The sequence below is a fragment of the Notamacropus eugenii genome, chromosome 3 (genome assembly GCF_028372415.1).
Source record: "Notamacropus eugenii isolate mMacEug1 chromosome 3, mMacEug1.pri_v2, whole genome shotgun sequence".
In the NCBI taxonomy this organism is placed as follows: Eukaryota; Metazoa; Chordata; class Mammalia; order Diprotodontia; family Macropodidae; genus Notamacropus; species Notamacropus eugenii.
In genome coordinates, this window is record NC_092874.1 from 429,205,654 (window position 1) to 429,226,677 (window position 21,024).

The 21,024-nt window shown below is 40.1% G+C and overlaps 1 protein-coding gene across 6 annotated transcripts in view; it reads left to right on the top strand.

Annotated features, from left to right (window-relative positions):
• Positions 1-692: 692 nt before the first annotated feature.
• Positions 693-21,024, top strand: part of CFAP100 (cilia and flagella associated protein 100) — a 43,341-nt gene continuing 23,009 nt past the window's right edge. For 2 of the 6 annotated variants that reach the window (XR_011964684.1, XM_072598364.1), the window contains exons 1-7: positions 693-1,245; positions 3,901-4,049; positions 4,748-4,831; positions 4,932-5,014; positions 6,511-6,703; positions 16,806-16,873; positions 18,011-18,174. Coding sequence is in view for 5 of the 6 variants with exons in the window: in XM_072598364.1 (XP_072454465.1) it covers positions 4,004-4,049; positions 4,748-4,831; positions 4,932-5,014; positions 6,511-6,703; positions 16,806-16,873; positions 18,011-18,174 (638 nt within the window). In the remaining variant the exon portion in view is untranslated. Of the gene's footprint in view, positions 1,246-2,154; positions 2,254-3,900; positions 4,050-4,747; positions 4,832-4,931; positions 5,015-6,510; positions 6,704-16,805; positions 16,874-18,010; positions 18,175-21,024 lie in introns of all 6 variants that reach the window. The other 4 variants (XM_072598361.1, XM_072598362.1, XM_072598360.1 and 1 more) reach the window with 4 other exon arrangements.

The window sequence follows — 21,024 nt, forward strand, 5'->3', positions numbered from 1 at the left end:
AAACTGAAGCAGATAAGAGGTTAAGGACTCAGCTAAATTGGACTTCAGGTCTTTCTGACTCCAGACCCAGCATGAGGAAGTTGTTATCTGCATGGTTAGAGGAGGCACCCAAACAAATGAAGTTGGGGACCCTCCAGTATCGCTGTAATTCCATTTGTACTCAAAGGGCCTGGATTCTAAAACTGGCTCTGCCACTTAACTACCTTGGGTAAGTCATTGAACTGCTTTCAGCCTCAGTTTCTTCCTAAGTAAAAAGGGGTTAATAATACTTTTACTGACAAGTCTATGGGTTATTGTGAAAACCAAAGGAAAGAGTGGATGCACAGTGCTTTGCGGAATTTACTGCCGGATCTTAAGCTGGAAGGGGACCCTAGACATCATCTACTCCGGGGCTTCTTTATCTGGAGTTCTTTGCCAGGAAGGGGAAAAATATCACACTTAACCTCACGTGACTTCAGTTTCCTCATCTTGATTTTCACTGTTTGCTTTCCTAAAATCCCAGCTATGTTCCAGGAGCTGTTGTACTAAGAACAAAAGACAATTTTGGGGATAATAGAGTCTTTCAAGGATGTTTTTATTAGCTTAAAACCAACATTCTGAGAAGGAGGTTCAGAGGCTTCTCCAGATTGTCCGGGGCGGGGGGGGGCGGGGAGAGGGCGGGGAGAAGTTGTGTAAGAGGTCTATGACCCTCAAAAAGGACACGAGCCCTCGATCTCATCAAACCTCCCACCAAGCAGCCGAAGCAAGATTCGAACCTGAGTGCTCTGACTCAGGATCCAAAGCACGATTCCGAATATCCTTTGGTCAAGTTCTTTCTTCTTTCTGGACCTCAGTTTCCTCCTTTGTAAAAGGTGTAAAGGGTGGTTTAGAGGAGTCAAGAGGCCTCTTCCATTCTGAAAAGGAAACTTGATTTTAATCCACTTCCCTCTCGGCCTCTTTCGCCCCAGGTGCACTCCAGACCCTGACTACAATCGGACAAGTAAAACCGACGCCTCTCTCATCCCAGGCTTTCATCTCCCCTTGCGGTTCGGGAGGGCTTTGTGACAACCTGTTTCCGAGGAGAGACGGCTGAATGGTTGCCGTGGCAACGTAAACAAAGTCAAAGAATAAGGCCTCCGCCAAGTTCACTTCGTTTTAAGGGGTGCCGAGTGCGAGCTCTCTCTGCCTTTCTTGCAGCAACTGCTTCCGCAAGACTCAAATTGCCGACGCTGTGCAGGGGGCGTCACTGTACCCCGAAACTGGTGGGTAAGTCCGGGCATGGGAAATGGCCAGATGTCCTCCATTTATTTCAGAAAAAAAAAATTTTCCAGATCCAGAGCAGAGAGAAGTAGAGATCTATTTGGAAAGAGCGCTCGACCGGGAATCTAAGAAAAACTGAATCTGAGTTCTAGATCGACTTTGTCTCAGTCTAGGGTTGTGTGCCTTTCTACAAATGGGAGCTTTTCTTGAACTCTAGCTTCCTATTCTGTCCCACCCTCCACCACCACCACCACCCCTCCCAAACCACCAGAGGCTTTTGTAGAAAAGAAAGCTGAAGGTCCTTTTCATTCCGACAATATGTATTTCCTATCCAAACTCCTGGGAGAAGAACTAAGGCGTGATTTCACAAAGTGGTCAAAAGCTGGGGTGAACTTAGAGGTAATTCAGGCCACTTGAAAGTGGGGTCTTGGTTTGGATTTGGTGGGAGAGGGCAGAAGAGGGGAGGAAGACCATCCAATTAAACTGCAGGTTTTCCAAGCCTATCTCAAATTTTGAGAAGGCGGAGATTAAACCAGGAACTTCGAGCCTCACTCACTCTTTCCTTTCCTGGGCAGCTGCTCTCCTCCGTCCTGCATGGTGATGCTCCCCAAAAGTAGCAGAGACTGCCCTGCACCATTACCGCCATTTCCAAGTATCTCCAGTCAGTTTCTCACTCAATTCAATTCAGCCCGTCTTGACTTATTTTGACTTGAGGATAAAGTTGGAAGGGACCTTAGATAATGGCATCGAGTCCAAGCCTTTCATTTTACAGATGAGGAAACTGAGGCCAGGAGAGGTTAAATAAGTGTCCAGAGGTAGAACAGGTTGTGGCAGAGATTGGAACCTCTCCCCTTTGTCTCCAGCTCCACTATACTTACCATTGAAATGTTCCACTTCTTTCTTCTATTGGTTTAGTGGAAGGATGGTGTCTTCCAAAGGATCAGAGATGTAGAGCAGAAAGAGAGCTTGGGAGGCCACAGAGTCCAAATACTTTCGTTTGACAAAGGAAACGGGGTGAGAGACTTAACTGACTTGATAAGGGTCATTCAACTTAGTAAGTTTCTGAAGCACCATGTAAACACATTTCTTCCTGACTCCAACCTAGCATTCTATATTCTATGCCATGTAGTTGTCTACATTCCACCATGACTCCCAATATGGATGTTTGCAATAGTGTGATAAGGAATGACTGTAATCATGGGAAGAACACTAGACCAGTTGGAGCTTCAGCCAGTCACGTCCCCTCTCTGAGACTTAGTTTCCTTTCCTGTAAAAAACCAAGTTTAGACCAGATAATCTCTCAGTCTCCTCTAGATCTGCCATTCTAATAAGTAGGTATCCCCATGAGGTTTTCTTTGATCTCCCAATTGGAGATGACCCTTTTGGTCTTCAATTTTGAAAAGCATTGAGCTATCTATCATGTACTTATGTTCTATTTTGTATTATAGTTATTAGAGTCCATGTCTTATTTCCCCAATAGGCTATAAACTCCCTGGTGTCATTTGTGTGTGTGTGTGTGTGTGTGAGCCCACCACAGTCCCTAGCCTAGAGTTGGTGATTAATAAAATGCATATTGATTTAGAGGGAAAGCACTAGACTTGAATTCTGAAGTCCTAGATTTAATTCTTACACTTGGAGTCAGGAGAGACTTGGGTTTAAATCCCAGCCCCAGTATATATTAATTGTGTAAGCCTTGGGCAAGTTCCTAAAGATCAGTATCTCCATCTGTAAAATGGGGGAGAGGTTAGATGATATTTCCTAACTTAATGGGGTTATATAATGAAGAAAGCATTTTGTAAACCTTAAGGTGGTCATAGAAATGTGATTTGCTATAATTATTCCAATTCTGCTGTTAACGACTCAGGAGACCTTGAGCAAATCTCTTGTGTTCTGTAAGTCTCAGTTTCCCCTCTTGTAAAATGAGGGAGGAACGGAGTAGATCACTTCTAGGGACTCCTTTCTACATCTAAATTCTATGAACATGTAATAATAATTTCTGGTATTTATGTAACATTTTTAAAGTTGGCAAAGCCCTTGACATAGATGATCTCATCCGATCATTGCAACAACCTATGAGATAGGTACATAGTGCTTGTCATATTTAATTAATAGATATTTAATAAATAACATAATTATAATCACATAATGAATAACTTACAGTTATTTAATAGTAATCATATTTAATAAATGGAAATTTAATAGTGGGTATAACAATTTAATAATGAAATTAACAACTGAATACATTGTGAATACATATAATTATTTAATATCAATAGGTATTTAATAAATATTTGCTAACTGAGTAATACTAACACCCATAGCATTCTTTCCTTCTAAGCATCATGCCATTTAACATGGCTAGACTTCTAAGAGTTCACTTTATGTTTTGGCCAAAACATCCATTAACTTGAATGCTAGTAGGGATTCAGAACTGAATACCACTGGGTCCAACTCTGTGATTTTATAGAGGAGAAAATAGAGCCCTACGGAGGAAATGACTTTCTTGAGGTCATAAAGAAAATAAATGGCTCATCCAGGACATGAGCCCAGAGCCTCTGAATCTCAGTCAATGGCTTTTCCATTTCACCATATTGCTTGGCGGTAAGGAGTACCTTCACTTCTACTAAGGGTTGCTCTGTGGGGTGTCTTTTCTTTCTTCAGATTGTTCAGCAGCTGGAATCTATACTGGTTGATATAGAAGGACTGATACATCATCAGGTGATCTCCTGAGGGAAAGAGTTGTTAGCGATTCCGTTACTTCAAAATGTCCAGGTTGCCATCTACAACCCAGAAGACACTGACTGAAGATGGTAGGATGTCCAGCAGTTATTTAAGCATTCAGTTCCTTTGATAGTATTTTTTAACTTAGAATTTATAGTAGCAATTAGAGGTGAGCCATTCTAGTGCTGAACTTAACAGCTGGGCCCAGTGGGTTGACAAAGAAACTCCTGGAGGCATAGAAGAAGCTCTAGAACATAGCCAAAAAATCTGCTAGATAAGAAGGTTCTCAAGGACCACAGAAGCCATTCTCTGAGCTTCAGTTTTCCCATGAGTAAAGTGAGTTTAATAATTCTCATTCTACTGAGCCCGTGGGATTGTTCTGAAGAAAGACAGAATGACTTCTGGTCAGCCTCCCTCACAGACCAGTTTAATTGAGAGAAGAATGGATTTGAATAAGTGGAAAACCACCTCACAAATAGTGATCCTATGTATTCATTTCAGGGAGAGGGGAGGGGAGGGAGGGAAGAAGGGAGGGGTAGAATACGGAACTCACAACTTTTGTTAAAATGTTAATAAATTGTTTTAACATGTAGTTGGGAAAAATAAAATATCATATTAAAAATAGTGATGCTAGCTACATCATTAATGTTACAATAGAATTTGGAACTCAAAACTTTTTTAATATCAATAAATTGCTTTATTATGTAATTGGGGAAAATAAAATATTATATAAAAAAAAAACTAGTGATGCTAGATACATCGAGATGTTCTATCTCTATCTCTGCAGAAGAACCACATGAGTCTGTCTGCAGCAGTCCTTTACCTGCAGCCATCGAATTTCCAGAGTACATCGCCCAGGGATACACCTCAGGTAATAATACTTGATTAATGGTGGTCTTTGAGGTAAGTTTTAACCTTTGTAGGCAGCAAAGGGTTGGGTTTTTTCCCCTACTTTTCTTTGTTTAACACAGATGATGGGGAAAACCCTTTCCACATGTCCCCAGACGTGGACTTCTTCTTGCTTCGAGATAAAGAGAGAGAAAAGCATCAGTTGGTAAGTGATGGGTCTGGGCTGAGGAGATTCCCTGTCTGACCACAAAACAAACAAAAACACCTTGTGACTAATCTTCCCTCACTCTAAACACTCTTGTTTTCCGTATCCCACCAGAATTTATAGATCTAGCCTGTGTCATCCTTTCTTCCTCTGTTTCCCCATAGTGTGATAATTGTTCCCATGCATAGCTTGAATTACCTTGTACATGTATTGCTGAATACCTGTATAACTGAAATAGCCTCCTAGCTCAATTCCCTGCTTCCAGTTAACTCTGACTCATCTTTCCAGAATAATCTTACCAAGGCATAGCTTTTATCATGTCATTCCCCTTCTCAAGAACTTTTGATGGTTCCCCTATGATATCAAATCCAAATTCTTATGCTGGGCCCTCTAGAACCTGCCTCTATCTATCCTATTAAATTTTATTTCCTGTGGTTCCCCTGCATGAAGTATCCTCCTTAGGGATATACCACAAATATACCATGCTCATTCCTGTCTCCCTATATTTGGATATGCTATGTTCCACCCCTAGGATTCCCCTCCCTCTCCTCTGGCAAATCCCAACCCATCCTTCCAGGCCCAACTCTAAGGTCACTTCCTCCATGAAGCCTAGCAGCATTGCCCCAACCTGTAACCAACTCTTCCAGTCTGAACTCATGAATATCATTTTATTGTAGTACTAAAAGTCAGGAGGGAGAAAGTCTAGGCAAGCTACAGATACCAGAGTTAGTTACAGACAACCTGCATTTCTTTATAAATACAAGATCTCTCCAAAGTGTCAGTGTGGCTTTCAATGCTAAATATGGAATTTGCTGTATTTCTATATAAGGGAGTTCCCAGATAAACTATAAGCCCCCAAAGGGCAGAGACTGTGGCTTCTATCCCTCCTGTATGAATGAAAATCTGAGCACAGGATTGTTCACATTGGCATGGTTCAATAAGGACAGAGATTATTTTTTATTGGTTTACCTGATCACGATAGAGAGATATATTCATGGAAAAGAACCTACTTTTGCTTCCCAAGGGCATATTTCTGGGTTCTTTGGTTAACATTTAAGTCCTTTAGGTGCAGACATTAGTAAGTCATTAAATATGATCCATAATCTATAACTGCTCTCTTCCCTCTGTCTCCATATTTCTTTAACTTTGTTTTGTCTCTGTCTCTGTTTCTCTTTGTAGGTTTTCCTCTATGCCTCAATGCATGTATGTTTTTGTGTTTCTACCTGTCATGTTCACACTAACATACACACACATACATACACACACACACTCCCCAGTTCCACCACTACATGCTCCATTCAACATCTAGTAGTCACAGACTAGCCAATAATTAAGAAGGGAATACTCAGATATGACACCATGGTCCAGGCTGAGGGCAGACACCCTATAGCCTGTAGCACCCCCTATTGTTGAGCTCATCTTTGGATGACTGGAAGTGAGAGGGGACAAGAGGAGGGCAGGTGGGACATCTGTTCTAACCAATCTTTTCCCCTCAGGAAAGGGAGGCAAAAAAAACCATGAGAGTCTATGAGAAGATGACCTATTCTTCAAAGATAGCTGCCAAGAGCACTAACATCCGAAGGCAGCTACAAATGGAAGACAATATGGATGACCAAGCTCTTCAGGCTGAGGCCCAGCGTCTCCGAGACCTTCGGGAGAGCGCCTCCTGGAAGATTGCTGTCACCAAAGGTAGATTCACCACTAAACCCAGATACCCCAAGTCAGCCTTCCAGAGCCTGGGGAGAGTGGGGTCCTGTAAACCACCTCATTTCTCTAAGACTTAGTCCTCAAAGTGGAGGCAGTCTCATTAGTTTTGCCCTGTGCTGGTCCCTCTAGAACCTGCAAAAAGTACGCAATTTGAAACTGGAAAAATCTGACTCTGCCGTATCCTCTCTCTGATACTCAGCTTCCTCATCTGTAAAGTGGGAAAACAATCTATCTATCCATCTATCTGATCCATCCAGCCCAGTGAATTTATGGGACTTAGATTCACAAAAGAAATCAGGAAGGCCAGTGATATGTAAGGCAACAAGCCTTTATTATGGCACAATTTGGACCATATAAGGAAGTCTGAAAGCCCCAAATAAAATGCCCAGGGGTAGAGAAAATAAAGGAAGTTTACACAGCCAGGGAGGTGACAGGAATCTCCAGTATAGTTAGCGGTGTCCTGGTTCTTGTTTAACAATCAGCTCCCGGAAAAACAAAAAACAAATCTATAGGCATGATATACTTTAAAGTTAATCTGCATCATCAATACTTTCTTAAGTCTAGACAATCAAGAGGCAATATATCAAGCCCTGATTTATGACATCTGTTCATTTCCATGGTATAAAGACATTAAAATTTAACTATCACCTATAAGCCAGTTCAGGTTGGGTCTAGCATACCTCTAGGTGCAGTGATCATTGGGACATAGTGGGAGAAAAAAGGAGAGGTCAGTGATAGTCTCATAGAGAGTGGTGCCCTTGAACTTGGAACATCCAGTTTCTCCAGCCCTTCTAGTCAATGGGAGGGTGATTACAGATTTGAAAGGGAGAGAGGAACATACTCACATGCAGGCACATTTGATTGGTTTCCCATTTCTGATGTCATAGGCAGGGAGACCTTGCTTTTGGTTAGGGGAGACCTAGCTGAATCAAATAAGAAAGAATTATGTGGTATAGAAAATTCTGGAAAAGGGCAAAGTAGAAAGACCTTGGATTTGAGAAGGAGGCATGTCCAGAGCAGAAACAGACTGCCTGTTGAACTCATATGCCACACAATTGATGAGGAATGAGTTTTATAAACCTCGTAGCATTATAGAAATATGTCTTTATTATTACTAGGGAATTCAATACCAGTTAAATTTTTGATCCCTTCTAACTCTAAAATTTATGATTTATTTAATTAAATTTAATAGTCATGACCTTGAGTCCTTATAAAATCCAAAAGCACCTTCTGAATCATCAAAGAAAAGGTCTATGCTGTTCATATGAAAACTTGAGTATTTCTTCATCTTGTTATACTCTCATGAATTGAAAATTGATGATTCAGTATTGATGGCTATATAACACATCAGCCTGAAAAAGGTGACCATTACCGATTGACAAGTAATATTGTGTATTTTTATATAGTTCTAGAAAGGTTAGAAAACACAAATAAAATGAAAGAAATTAAAAGCTTCAAGATAAGTAAAGAGGAGATAAAACTATCCATATTTGTTGATGGCAGGATGATCTTCTTAGAAAATTGTAGGGAATCAGCAAACATATCAATCAAGACAATTAATACCTTTAGGAAATTTGCAGCCGACAACATAAACCCACAAAAAATAATGACATTTCTATATGATAACAAGGAGAAAGGGAAGGGTGTAAACGTTTATTAAGTTCCAACTAGGCCAAAACTGTGCTAAGTAATTTACAAATATTCTCTTGTTTGATCTTCAGAATAATGTTGTGAGGTAGGTGCTATTACCTCAACAACAATTTTAAGAGAGAAAAATAATAAAGACAAATTCCATTCAAAATAACTACAAAACGCATATAAAATGCTTGAGTCTGAATCTGCAAGAACACGCAAAAATACTTATATAGATCCCATTCAAAAGAGCTTCTTAAAGAAAAAAGCATCCAGAATAAATATCTGGAAAAAATATTCAGTGCTCATGGCCAGGCTGTGCCAAAATAATAAAAATGTCAATGTTACCAAAGATAATTAGCCATTTTAATACTGTACCAATGAAATCCTCAAAAAGATGCATGTTATAACCTATTTCAGAGTGCTTACCATCTCAGGGAGGGGAAAAGGAAATGAGGGAGAGAGAGAGAGAGAGACAGAATACGGCACTCAAAACTTAAAAAAAACATTAAAAATTATTTTAAAATGTAACTGATGGAGAAATAAAATATTTTATTTTTTAAAAAGATATGCATAGATATCAAATATGTGGTCTCTCAGGTGTGCAGACCATAACATTCCTGAGTTCCTAACCAGATTAAAATGTAATTGGGAAATATTTGACAAATTAAATAAAAATAAAATATGGATAGAGTTTATGTGGCCTGCAGGGATCCTTACGTATAGATTAGTGGCCCCATTTCTATTTGAGTTTTACACCACTGTTTTGCAGAACACTATAAAGTAATAGTAAAATTCATTTGGAGAAACACTATATCTAAAAGTTAATGGAAATAATGAAAAGTGGTAGAGGTGAAGGGCTAATAACATTTCCATGTCTCACACTATAGCAGAAAGGAATAGTCATCAAAACAATTTAGCATTGGTTAAATCATACAGTAAATCAAAAGAGTTTCAGAAGCAATGGAATATGATGACCCGGTGTTTGACAAACATAAAATACTTGGGAAAAAAATTCTCTATTTGGTAAAAAATTGCTGGGAAAACTGAAGAGTAGTCTGTCAGAAAGCAGACTCAGATTTACACATCATGCTATATTCCACAGTAAATTCTATATGGCAATATGACCTTAAAATTTAAGATCATAGCGTAGAACTATTACAAGACAAATAGATCATATACCTTTTACAGTTATGGATAGGAATTGTGTTATGAACCAAATGGGGGAGGGGTAGTCAGTTACAAAAGATAATATAGATAATGGATTACATGAAACTGAAAAACTACCTCACAGACAAAATTAATTCATTTAGGAAAAGAAGGGAACTGGTCAAATGGGAAACAATCTTTGTATCAAATTTCTCAGATAAGGATTTGGCTGGTATCCAAGATATAGATATAGACAGACAGACAGATAGATTATAGAGATAGATAGATAGATAGATGACAGATAGATAGATAGATAGATAGATAGATAGATAGATAGATAGATGGATGGATGGATGGATGGATGGATGGATGGATGGATGGATGGATGGGTGGGTGGATAGATAGGCATAGATAATAAATATAGATAGATTATAGAGATGTAGATAGATTATAGGTATAGATAAGTATATATGTATATATATATATTTCCATAGACATATATAGATACATGCTACATGTGTATAAAATACCAAAAACCATTCCCCTAATAGATAAGTCAAGGGATATAAACAAACAGCTCTAAAAAGCATAGCAATCTGTTAACCATATGAAAGAATGTTCCAAATCATTAATAATAAAAACAATGCAGATTAAAACAATTCTGAGGTTTCATCTCATAGTAAATTGGCAAACATGACAAAAATTGGGAATAGTCAACATTCGAGTGGTTGTATGAAGATAAACACACTCTAGTGCATTATTGGGGGAACTATGAATTAAAGTCAATCTGGAAAGAAACCTGGAATGTGCCCCCAAAATCAATAAACTATTCATTGACTTTAACACAATAGAAAGATTAAAAAGATCTATATGTTAAAAATATATTTATAACAGCTTTTTTTGTCATGACAACTAAGGAGGCCAGTCAATTGGGGAATGACTAGAGATTATGGTATCTGAATATAATGCAATATTATTGAACCATGAGAAATGACAAAATGGACAGTTTCAGAAGAAAGCAGGAAAATAAGCATTAAAGAAATTTAAGTGAGTTCCAGAAAAACAGTTTATAATTACATTATAAAGAAAAGCAACTTTGAAAGAATAAAGAATTTTGATCAGCATAATTACAAGTCAAGATTCAAGTGGACCGAAGATGAAAGATGGTACCCACCTTTTGACAGAACAGTGATTAACAAAGGATGAAGAATGAAGTATGCATTTTTGGACATAGTCAAGGAGAGATTTTCTTCTCTTGACTATGTGTATTTATTTTAAGGGCTTTCTTTTTCTCTCTTTTTTATTCAGATGGAGGGAGTAGTGGAATGGAAAGAAAATAAATGCTTGCTAATTGCAAAAAATTAATAAAATTAAAATTTAAAAGAAGAGTAATGTATCAAATATTTCTGACTTTTTCTATATTTTGAAGTATTAACATTTAATTTTTTAAACACATTTTTTATTGATATTCTTTTCTTTGTGGTATCACTGCTGCTTCCCAATGATCCCACCCCACCCTAGCAATAGCAGCCTCCCTTGTAGATGAGCAAAACAAATTTTCATATTGGCCATGCCTGAGAGTGTATGCCTCATTCTAAATCAGTGTATGTGGTATAAGATGGTAGCCTAAACCTAAACTCTGCCAGATTGCTTTCCAATTTTCCCAGCAATGTGAACCCTTAGTCCAGTAGCTGAGGTCTTCAGCTTTACGTAGTGCTTTTATGGTTTGCAAAGTGCTTGATAGATACAGATACAGATATAGATGAAATATAGATGTAGATATAGATATAGATATGACTACAAATATGGATGGGTAGCTAGGTGGTACAATGGATAGAGCACTGAACCTGAAGTCAGGAAGACTCATCTTTGTGAATTCAAATCCAATAACATTGACTAGCTGTGTCATCCTGGGCAAGTCACTTAACACTGTTTGCTTCAGTTTCCTTAACTATTGAATGAGCCAGAGAAAGAAAATGGCAAACCACTCTAGTGTCTTTGCTAAGAAAACCCCAAATGGGGTCATGACTGAAATGATTCAACAACAATAACAGATATGAATAAGATATGGAAGTAGATATAGATATAAAGAGATAGAGGTGGAGATGGAAATAATCTCATTTGACATTTAAACAAACCTGTGAAAAAAGGTGCTGAAAGTCAGTAAATGACTTGCCCAGGACCACACTGAGTATAAATATGAGGCAGGGTCCAAATGTGGCCATCTATCCAATAGACTGAGTTACCTGACATTACTTAACTACACTGTTCTTGATGTGTAGCCTGATAGTCTGAGGTAATTGATTAAAATCTACCACAAGTCCCCTTGATGAGGTTATAAACAAACTCTTGTACTCCCTCCCAATAATTGGGATTCTTGGATATTAAGGGGGCTCCATGCCAGTCCTCTAAGTAATGACTTGATATAACTCGTATGTGTTTTAATAGATCTGAATCCCAGACACAATATTGAGTGATTCAATTTGTTTGCTTTGCCATTATTGAATTTCATTTCTGTGTTGAATTGAATGTTTAGGTTACCTTCTGACTTCCGCAAAGCAGACATCACAAATCCAATATTAAGAAGAAATAGATAAAACAATTCACAGAAACTACTTTCTAAATAAAATACATGAGTAGAATGTAAGGTCTCTGAGGACAAGAACCATTTAGGTTTTGTCTTTAACCCCTAGCCTTGACTATAATATATAAATGCTTAATAAATGTTTGACATTTTTTTTAATGATTCAGGAATGGAGTTCACAGGAACTCTCGGGCAGTCTGTTCTGTTCAACAGATGTCAATACCCTACAATCTCTAGGGTACTGCACTAGAGTTTCTAGAAAGACAAATTTAATGAGCCCCAGACTCTTAGGTCCTCCAGACTCACATTCCTGGGGAGTGCTAGAGTGGTACAAGATATAGCAAATCACACTGTTTAGAGACCAGAAACCATATTTGGATCCTTGGGGAAGGAAAAGGCTGCTTAAGGGGCAGCCTTGCTCAAGTGGGAAAATCTAAGGAGAGCAGCTTTCGAGAGGCAATAACAGAGCATCAATGGAATTCCTCAAATTGGCACCATATATCAGGAGGGATAGAGGCTGCCCAGAGCACTGATGAAGGGACAAGCATTTCTAGATGTGGAGCCAACATGGCAGCATTTTGGCTGAGCCCTCCAAACACATCCCTCTACAACAACTTGGAAAAGTGTGTCAAATTTTGAACTGGGAAAACCAACAAAAAAATCATAGTCCCTAGCCCAGGGCAGGTTAGGAAATCAGAATGAGAAGCCTCAGATACTGGGGTGGGGGCTGACCAGGAGCATGGCATGCTGATAGTGGTGGAAGTGACACCAGTTAGAGGCTGTGGGGTGGCAGCAGGGGGAGCAGCCAAGAGCCAGGAATGTTAAGGAGACTGAACACCTCATCAGAGATCCCAGGTGACCCTTATACCAGGAATAGATGCAGGATCAGATGATATTGGGCAATTTTGTTGTCCATTACCCGTTTATAGGTCACAGTTCCAGGGTGGAGAAGAGTAGTCACAATCACAAGAGGGCAGACTTATGTAAGGACCAAAGCACAGACCAGGAGGGTGTCTCAAACCTCTCCCCAGTATACACTACTTGGAAAGCACCAAAAACTAGGTAACCACTGAGCTGAAACAGCAGCAGAAGCACATAAAATAACTTTGGGCTAGACATTCCCCTATCCCATCCAACGAGGTAAGCAGAGTTCAACTTTAACATAAAGTCCAAAGTCAAGAAATACGCTGGAGAATGAGCAAACATCAACAAGGAAGAACCTGACCATAAAATCTGATATGGTGACAGGGAAGTTCAAGAACAAACTCAGAAGAAAACAATGACTTGAAAACATCTATAAGGAAACCCTCAAAACAAAATGCAGATTGGGCATAAGCCCAGCAAGAATTCCTAGAAGAGCTTTTTAAAAAGAATTTTGAAAATCAAATAAGGTAGAGGAAAAATTGGGAAAAGAAATAAGAATAATGCGAGAAAATTTTGAAAAGAGAACAACTTGGTAAAAGACACACAAACGTACTGAATATAACCCCTTAAAAACTTATATTAGTTGAATGAGTTAATGTCTTCATGAGATATCAAGAAACAACCAAGTCAAAAGACTAAAAAATGGAAGATAATATGACATATCTCATAGGAAGAGTGAAAGGGGAATTTCTTGGCAAATACCAAGTTCCTGGCCAATGTCAAAGTACTTGTCTCAACCTCCTAAAAGAGAATGAGGGACCTATCCTGGATAATACTAAATTCCTTTTCTGGAGAAAAAAGGAACAAGCAAGAGGCCTAGGAACTGGGTGATCAAGAATGGACTAAGTCACTGTAAAATAGACAACCTGGACTTTATTCTTGAGTGCTATTGTGAGTTATGTAAACTATGCAGGGATGATGGGAAGAGGGAGGGTGGCTCACTTTTAGTAACAAGTACAAAATTCATTTTCAGGGAGCCCCCAAACCCCACAGTAGTACTATAAGTCTATAGGATAACATAGGTCCCTAGAGGATGGTGGGGTTCAGCAGAGAAAGATGGAGCCATCTCTCTGTTGGCATGAAATGTGATTCCCTTCTGGGGAAATCTCAACCACAGAATAGTACTATGAGTATGGAGACCTATATTTGTAGTCCAAGGGGCAAAGTGAGATGGATTGGAGATGGTAGGAGAACTCTCTTGACTCTTTATGGATTCTTGTGAATTTTTGAGGTTTTTTTCCATTATTTTTACACTTGAAATAAAAGGTCTTCTGTATCTCATATATGTAGTTAACTTGAGTGTTTGTACATGAATTGAGAGGGATTTTTTAACTCATAGCTGTAGATACAATCTATACTCTTTAAAAAAATTTTTTTATTAAATCTTTTGTTTTTTACATTACTCAAATTTCCCCTAATTCTTCCCCTTATCCCACTTCAGTCATCCTACGTAACAAATATTTTAAAAGAAAAGGAGAAACCAATCAGACAAACAGATCAATATATAAAAAAACAAAACCTGAAACTATGTGCAATGATCCACATCTGTTGAGTTCCCACCTCAGAGGGGAATTGTCTTATTATATCTCTTCTCAGGGTCTTCGCTTGACATGAGTCATACTGTAACATCATCTTGGGACACTCTAAGTTGAGGCACAAGCCAAGGAATGATTTATGAGCAATCCCAAGACTGACCCAGGTTCCTGGAAGCTTGGACCTCAGGATCCAGAGCCACAGCACTTGTATACATTTAGCAGCTAAGAAACAATTGAATTTAGCATCTACTTAGTGAAAACAATCCAGTTTAGAGGCATGTACGATATCCCATAAACACTAAAATGTTCAGAGAAGCATCAAAGAATTGGAAGCAAAATATAGGGAAAGACTAAAATTGTGGTAAACAAATGTAACAGAGTATCACTGCATTGTAAAAAAAAATTATGACCATGAAGAAGACAGAGAAGCATGAGAAGATTTACATGGACTGAGATCCAGGACCTAATCTAGACAATGACTATGGTAACGGAAAGAGAAAGAACCACAAAACATAACCATAAACTGTGAAATTACAATGACCAAGCTTGCTCCCAAAGACAAGGCAGAAGAGTGCATCTCTCCCTTCTTTCAGAGGTGGGGGCTACCAGTGTGGAAAATTATTACTTGTAACATTGAACTGGTAAATGTATTGGTTAGTGTGGCTCAACTGTTTTTCTTCTCTCTTTTCTAAATTCTTTTTTATACGGGGTGAATCTTTGGGGAAGGAGGGGGGAGGACTATATCAGAATAGACAGATTATGTAAGTCAAACAATCCTCTACCTTCTATCCATGCCCACCACAGCCACATCCCAGCTAAGGTCTTCCTGGCCCAGCCCTGCCTACTTCAGTTCATTCTCACAGAAGCCTTTTGGGGTTTCTCCCTTATCCACCTCCTTCTCAAATGAATTTGTCTTACAAGGTTAATTTGAGGGTCCATTTCATATTGCTTGCCCCAAAGCTAAGATTGCCAATTAGGACTCAGGAGAGGTGTTGCTTAATAAATGCTCATTGACTTGACTTATATGAAATCACTGACAAGGGATTATGGGGAGAATTTGGGAGGCTCTAAAGGACTGGTAGGAATTTAACAGGCAAAGAAGGAGAGAAAAGTCATCCCAAAGCAAAAGGAACAAAGTGGAAAGAAATATGGAAGAGGGCCGGATATTGTCAGAGCAGACCAGATAGATTAGAGTACACAGAAGGAAGAAATATGAGTTAATAATTATACTCAACCTTTATTACTATCAATAAAGCCTTTTTAAAAAATACCGAGAGCATGGCCTCCAGCCCTTTGGAAGGTGGCAAGGATTACCCAGAATGAGACATTATCAGTCACAGTCTGCTCCAGTGGATGAGAACACCCCCGAGGATGAGAGATACATACTCCTCTCCCCACCACCAGGAGGGTAGAAGTACAAACAAAATTCACACTTTACTAGACTTTTACAGTTTAATAACATAAATTCACTAGTGTTTACATGGTGTTTCCCAGTACTGTGCCAAGCACTTTACAAATGTTAACTCAATTGATCCTTGCAACAGTGAGGAGGTAGATATCTTTACAACAGGGGGAGCAGATAGGAGCTATTATTATCCTCATTTTACAATTTGAGGAAACTGAGGCAGGTTTAATGACTTTCCCAGGGTCACAAAACTGGCTACATTTGAACTCAAGTCTTCCTGACTCTAGTTCCAGCACTCTGTGAACTCATACCACCTAGCTGCCTGTAGTTTATAAAGTGTTTTCTTCACAATAATCCTGGGAGGTAGATATTGTAAAGAGTATAACCCCCATTTTCCAGATGGGAAGACTAAAGCTCAGAAAGGTAAAAATGACTTGCCTTTGATTCCACAGCTAGGGTCAGAAGTGGAATTCAAACCAGGTTGCTTGGTTTCCATCTTTTTTTCCACTCCCTCTATGCCTTTAATTTTTGTTTCTCTGCGTTCTACTGCCTTGTAACGTAGGGAAGGAAGCACCAGAATGGGGATGGCTTTGAACACGAGGCTAAGGAGTTTGAATTTTAATCCACCAGCACTATGGAGCCCCTGGAGGTCTTTGAGTAAAACATCAGGGCCAAATATATTCATCTTGCTGGGGTGTGAAGGACGGACCAAAGGGTGGAGAGAGTAGGGACAGCATGTAATGTAGTGGGGCTTTGGGGTAATCTCCGAAGGGTCTCTGAATGTAAAGGCTGTTGGGCCAAATGACATCTAAAGTCCCATCTGGCTCTAAATCTAAGATCTTTCTGTCACTGCAGATAAGAAAATTGAGAGAGAGAGCTTAGCCAGCTACATCGAAAAGAAGCGACAAATGTTCCTGATCCAGGTACCTATCCTGTGGATGAAGTCCCCAGAATGGATGGTCCAATTCCTTTAACACGAATTTCCAATCAGGTCCTGCTAAATGCCCCACCATAAAAGTATCCCTAATGCTCTCAAAGGGACCAGGGATGGGACAAGGGGCCTGGGCCCCAGGGGATGCTATCAAGGGAGAGGGCTAGCTCGCCTCTTCTTCACCCTCCCAAACAATGAGATATGTAAGCCCCATTTACTGGAGTCTGAGGAGAGGATATCCAGCACGGTGAAGGGGGCAGTCTGGAGGGGAGGAGAGATTCTCAAGGAATGGACTTTGCCAATCCCTTTGAATAGAACGAGTTTGTTTTTGGAGCTTGGTGGTTTGATGGTTTCTTCAGTGGGTAACAGGGCTTAAAACAAGAAGCAGGGAAGGAAAATTAGGACACGTAGAGGGACAAGTGAGGAAAATGTGAAGGGAAGGGAGTGATCTTGACCCTACTTCTTCAAAGTCTGTTTGCACCTTCAGTTCTCTCCTCTGACTCAAAAGGCAAACTTGCCCTTTCCTCTTCTCATTCTATTTTCCTGAACATCTGCTCTTTCTCTTCTCTCCTTGCCTCATCCTTCCTTTTCCCTTTTCTTCTCCTCCTTGCCTTCTCCTCCATCCCCTTTTCTCCCCCCTCCCTTTATTTACTTGTGTCAAGATCCCAAGACCTCTGAAATTCCTGTGCCCTAGGGAAGAGAAAAGGTCCCTGAATACACTGTAAAGGAAACGACTGCCCCTGGTACCTCCTGACAGAGTTGGAGCCAGGCAGCACCAAGAGAATGGGGAAAGAAGAGGAGGAGAGATATACTCAGAGACATATAAGAAAAGATATCCAAGAACCCCTGAGCCCCCAAACTGCATCATTCTATGCCCAGTCCTCCCTTTTCTCTCAGCCTCCTCCCTCCCTCTCTTCTTTCCTTCCTTCCTTCTTTCCTTCCTTCCTTCCCTTACAATTTCTCCCCATCCTTTCTTTCTACTTTTGCACCCTCCCCCCTCCTCTTCCATCATGCCCCCTTTCCTACAAGATCTAGGGTGGACCCTATGTACATTGCTGAGACCAAGACTGGGGAGGGGATGGATAACCCTTAGAACTCTGTCCCCAAGGTGTGGTTTGTTGGCCCTTAGTATGCCCTGGAGGTGAAGAAAGAGGAGATCCTGAGACTGGAAATGTTGGCCACCAAGGAAGAGATGAAGCTGGAGAAGGCAGAAAAGTTCCTAGAGAAGGATGCAACTCTGTTTGATGAGTTCTTGAAGGAGAACGATCGGAACTCCGTGCAGGCCATGAGAACGTAAACCAAGGGGGATGGTGCAGCCATGGGGGCAAAGCCCATGAGGACAGTTGAAAGGAGGCCGACAAGTGTCGCTAGAGCAAGATGGCAGCCCCCAACCTTAACCCTCTCTCTAGGTCCAGTGTTAATACTCAGTAACTGAGGATCAAAAACTATACTCTGACCTAGAGGCTGAGATAGAAACTCACAGAGGGAAAACCTCCATAGATCATTGTGGAGAGGGGAAAATTGGGGAGAATCTGTCCCCCATTCCACCCTAGTGGTATCAGTCCAGGAAAAGTATTCTATTCCTAGGGCACAGGAAGACCATGTACAGCACCCCTCTACAGCAGTATCCATAAGCCCAGATTTGATGCCTCAGTGAAATGGGGCATTTTAGGTCTTGACTCTTTTTATAAGCACTTAACCAAGCCTTAAACTAGGATCCATACTCTAATCTAACCCCAAACCCAAACACTAGCAAGCACTGTATTAAAAACTAACTCTGTCTCTGACCCTAAAACCTTAATCCTGTCTATTCCCATTGCTAAAACCCTAATCCTATCTTTAAATCCTACTCATCTCTAATACAAAAATCTTAATTCTAACTTTAGTTTTAGCATCACCACTGCACAAATATATGCCAAAGGTCACTATTTATACTTAGTACTTATAGGCATTGTCCTAGAGGAAGGTTTCCCAGAACCTAGCCACATGGGTTGGAGGTCTTACCAACAGCCCCCCATTCCCTTTATAACCTAAAAGGCAAAGAGACACTTTAGAGGTCATCTAGCCCATCCCCCTGCTCTCAAGCACTGAGTTGAAAGACTGCCTTGAGGAAGAGTACCCTCTACTTGGCCCTTTTATACCAACTCCTGCCCAGCCACACGTGAGGAGACAACATTAATTGAAGATAACTCTCCATTCCCTGTCTCTGATGTACCATGTCTGGTCTTAGGTTATCATTTGACAGAGATCAAGCTCATATTCTTCTCATTCTCCAAACTATGGCCTCTTCCTATTCCCGCCAAGGTCTGATCTGCTCAGAACCTGTATCTCCACTGGGCCATTAACCTTGCCCATATTTTCCTAACCCATGAAGGGAAGGACATGGCCCTTTAAGATCCACCATAGCCCACCTAGCTAGTACCTCTGTCCTTCAGTAGTTGCTGCCAGCAGGTAGACTCTTCTAGTATTTGGTGGATCAGTCAATCTTGGATGGACCATAAATTTAGCCAGTATATTTTCTATACCCAATTTTGTGTTAGGCTCTACTATGATAGGGTCTAGGACCTGGACAGTGGAAAGGGATAGACAGGAACCAAGACCAAGTGAAGAGTTGGACCTGGCTGAAGTGGAAGGTATTTGTTAGGGAATAGTCCAAATTGAAGTTAGACCATAGAGAGCCTTAAAAAATAAGAAGGAAGGTTTAGATCTGGTATGACAGTCAATTTCCATTATTTTTACATTTTAAAGGTATCAATGGAGAACACAGGCATCCCCCAATTGTCTCTTCAACCACATCATGTGACCAGCCCATCTCCTTTTTCAAACATGTTTCTCCTCTAATATCTATATGCATAGCTTGACCTCAAATATGCCATCACTGGAAATATGCTGTCATCCATCCCCTTGCACCCACCATGAATTTTCCCATTGACTGTTATTCAATACTTTAAATTCCTCAGAGATTGTATCCCTTTAAAATGTTTATTGCTGAGAAAACATATGGGTACTCTCAAAATGTAAACAAATCCAGAGAAAGGAAGTCCTTTGACTCATTGGGTAGAACGTCCATGAAAGAAGATGGATGAGAAATTAATGGAGGGAATACTCACAAAGGGTCCATTGATGAAATGTGGAAGGAGTAGCAAGGGTTATGGGATCATATAATGAGAGCTGGAAGGGACCTTAGATGCTACAAAGTCCAGCATCTTCATTTAACAGATAAGAAAACTGAGGGAGGCCCAGAGAATTTGTGTGACTTAGAAACACAGGATTCATCATTCTAGAAATGGAAGAGACTTTGGATGTCATCTAGTCCAACCCATTCATTTTGCAGCTGGGAAAACTGACGTCCAGAGAAGATGAGTGCCCAGCCCAGGTTAACTGGTGGTTGACTTGTTTCTTTCTCCTAGCTCTCAAACTCTCAAACCTTCGTAATAAATATTGTGGTATAATGGAAAGAGCGTTGGACTTGGACAAGTCTCTTTAACCTGTGCTGGCTTCTATTTACCCACAGGATGGTTGTGAGGGAAACATTTTGTAAATCTTCTAGCACTAGAGAAATATGAGTAGCTACTAACTGTAATGAGTTTCAAGCCTTATAGAACAGAGAGATTCTTGTGCCAAGTAACCAAACATTTATATATGCCTACTACATTCAGAGCTGTAGGCACAGGGAGAAACAAAGAGAAATAAAATACAATTCCTGGCTTCCAGAAGCTTCTAAGGTAGTAGGTATTTTCCAAGACCAAGAACTGGAAACCACCTAAATCAGTGGTATCAAACTCAAACAGAAACTAATCCCTGGCTTAGAAAACCACAAATTAACATTATCTGTTGCACTGCATTTTTCTTTCTTTTTGTCAAACATTTCTGAATGGCATTTTAATCTGGTTCAGAGCTGTGTGTGCCCCAGCTTCAAGTTTGACACCACTGAACACCTTTCTCATTCTAGAGATGAAAAAATTGAGGCCTACATTTAGGGGAAATGACTTATCCAAGGAGATACAAGTAGCTAAACTGGAAGGAAAAACACATACATTAAAGACAGGCTATAATTTAGTGCTACATTGCCATTAAATTAGTGCTAAAAGAGTTCAAAGGAGGGAGAGCGCTGTGAGCTGGGGTTGTCAAGGAGCAGGTAGG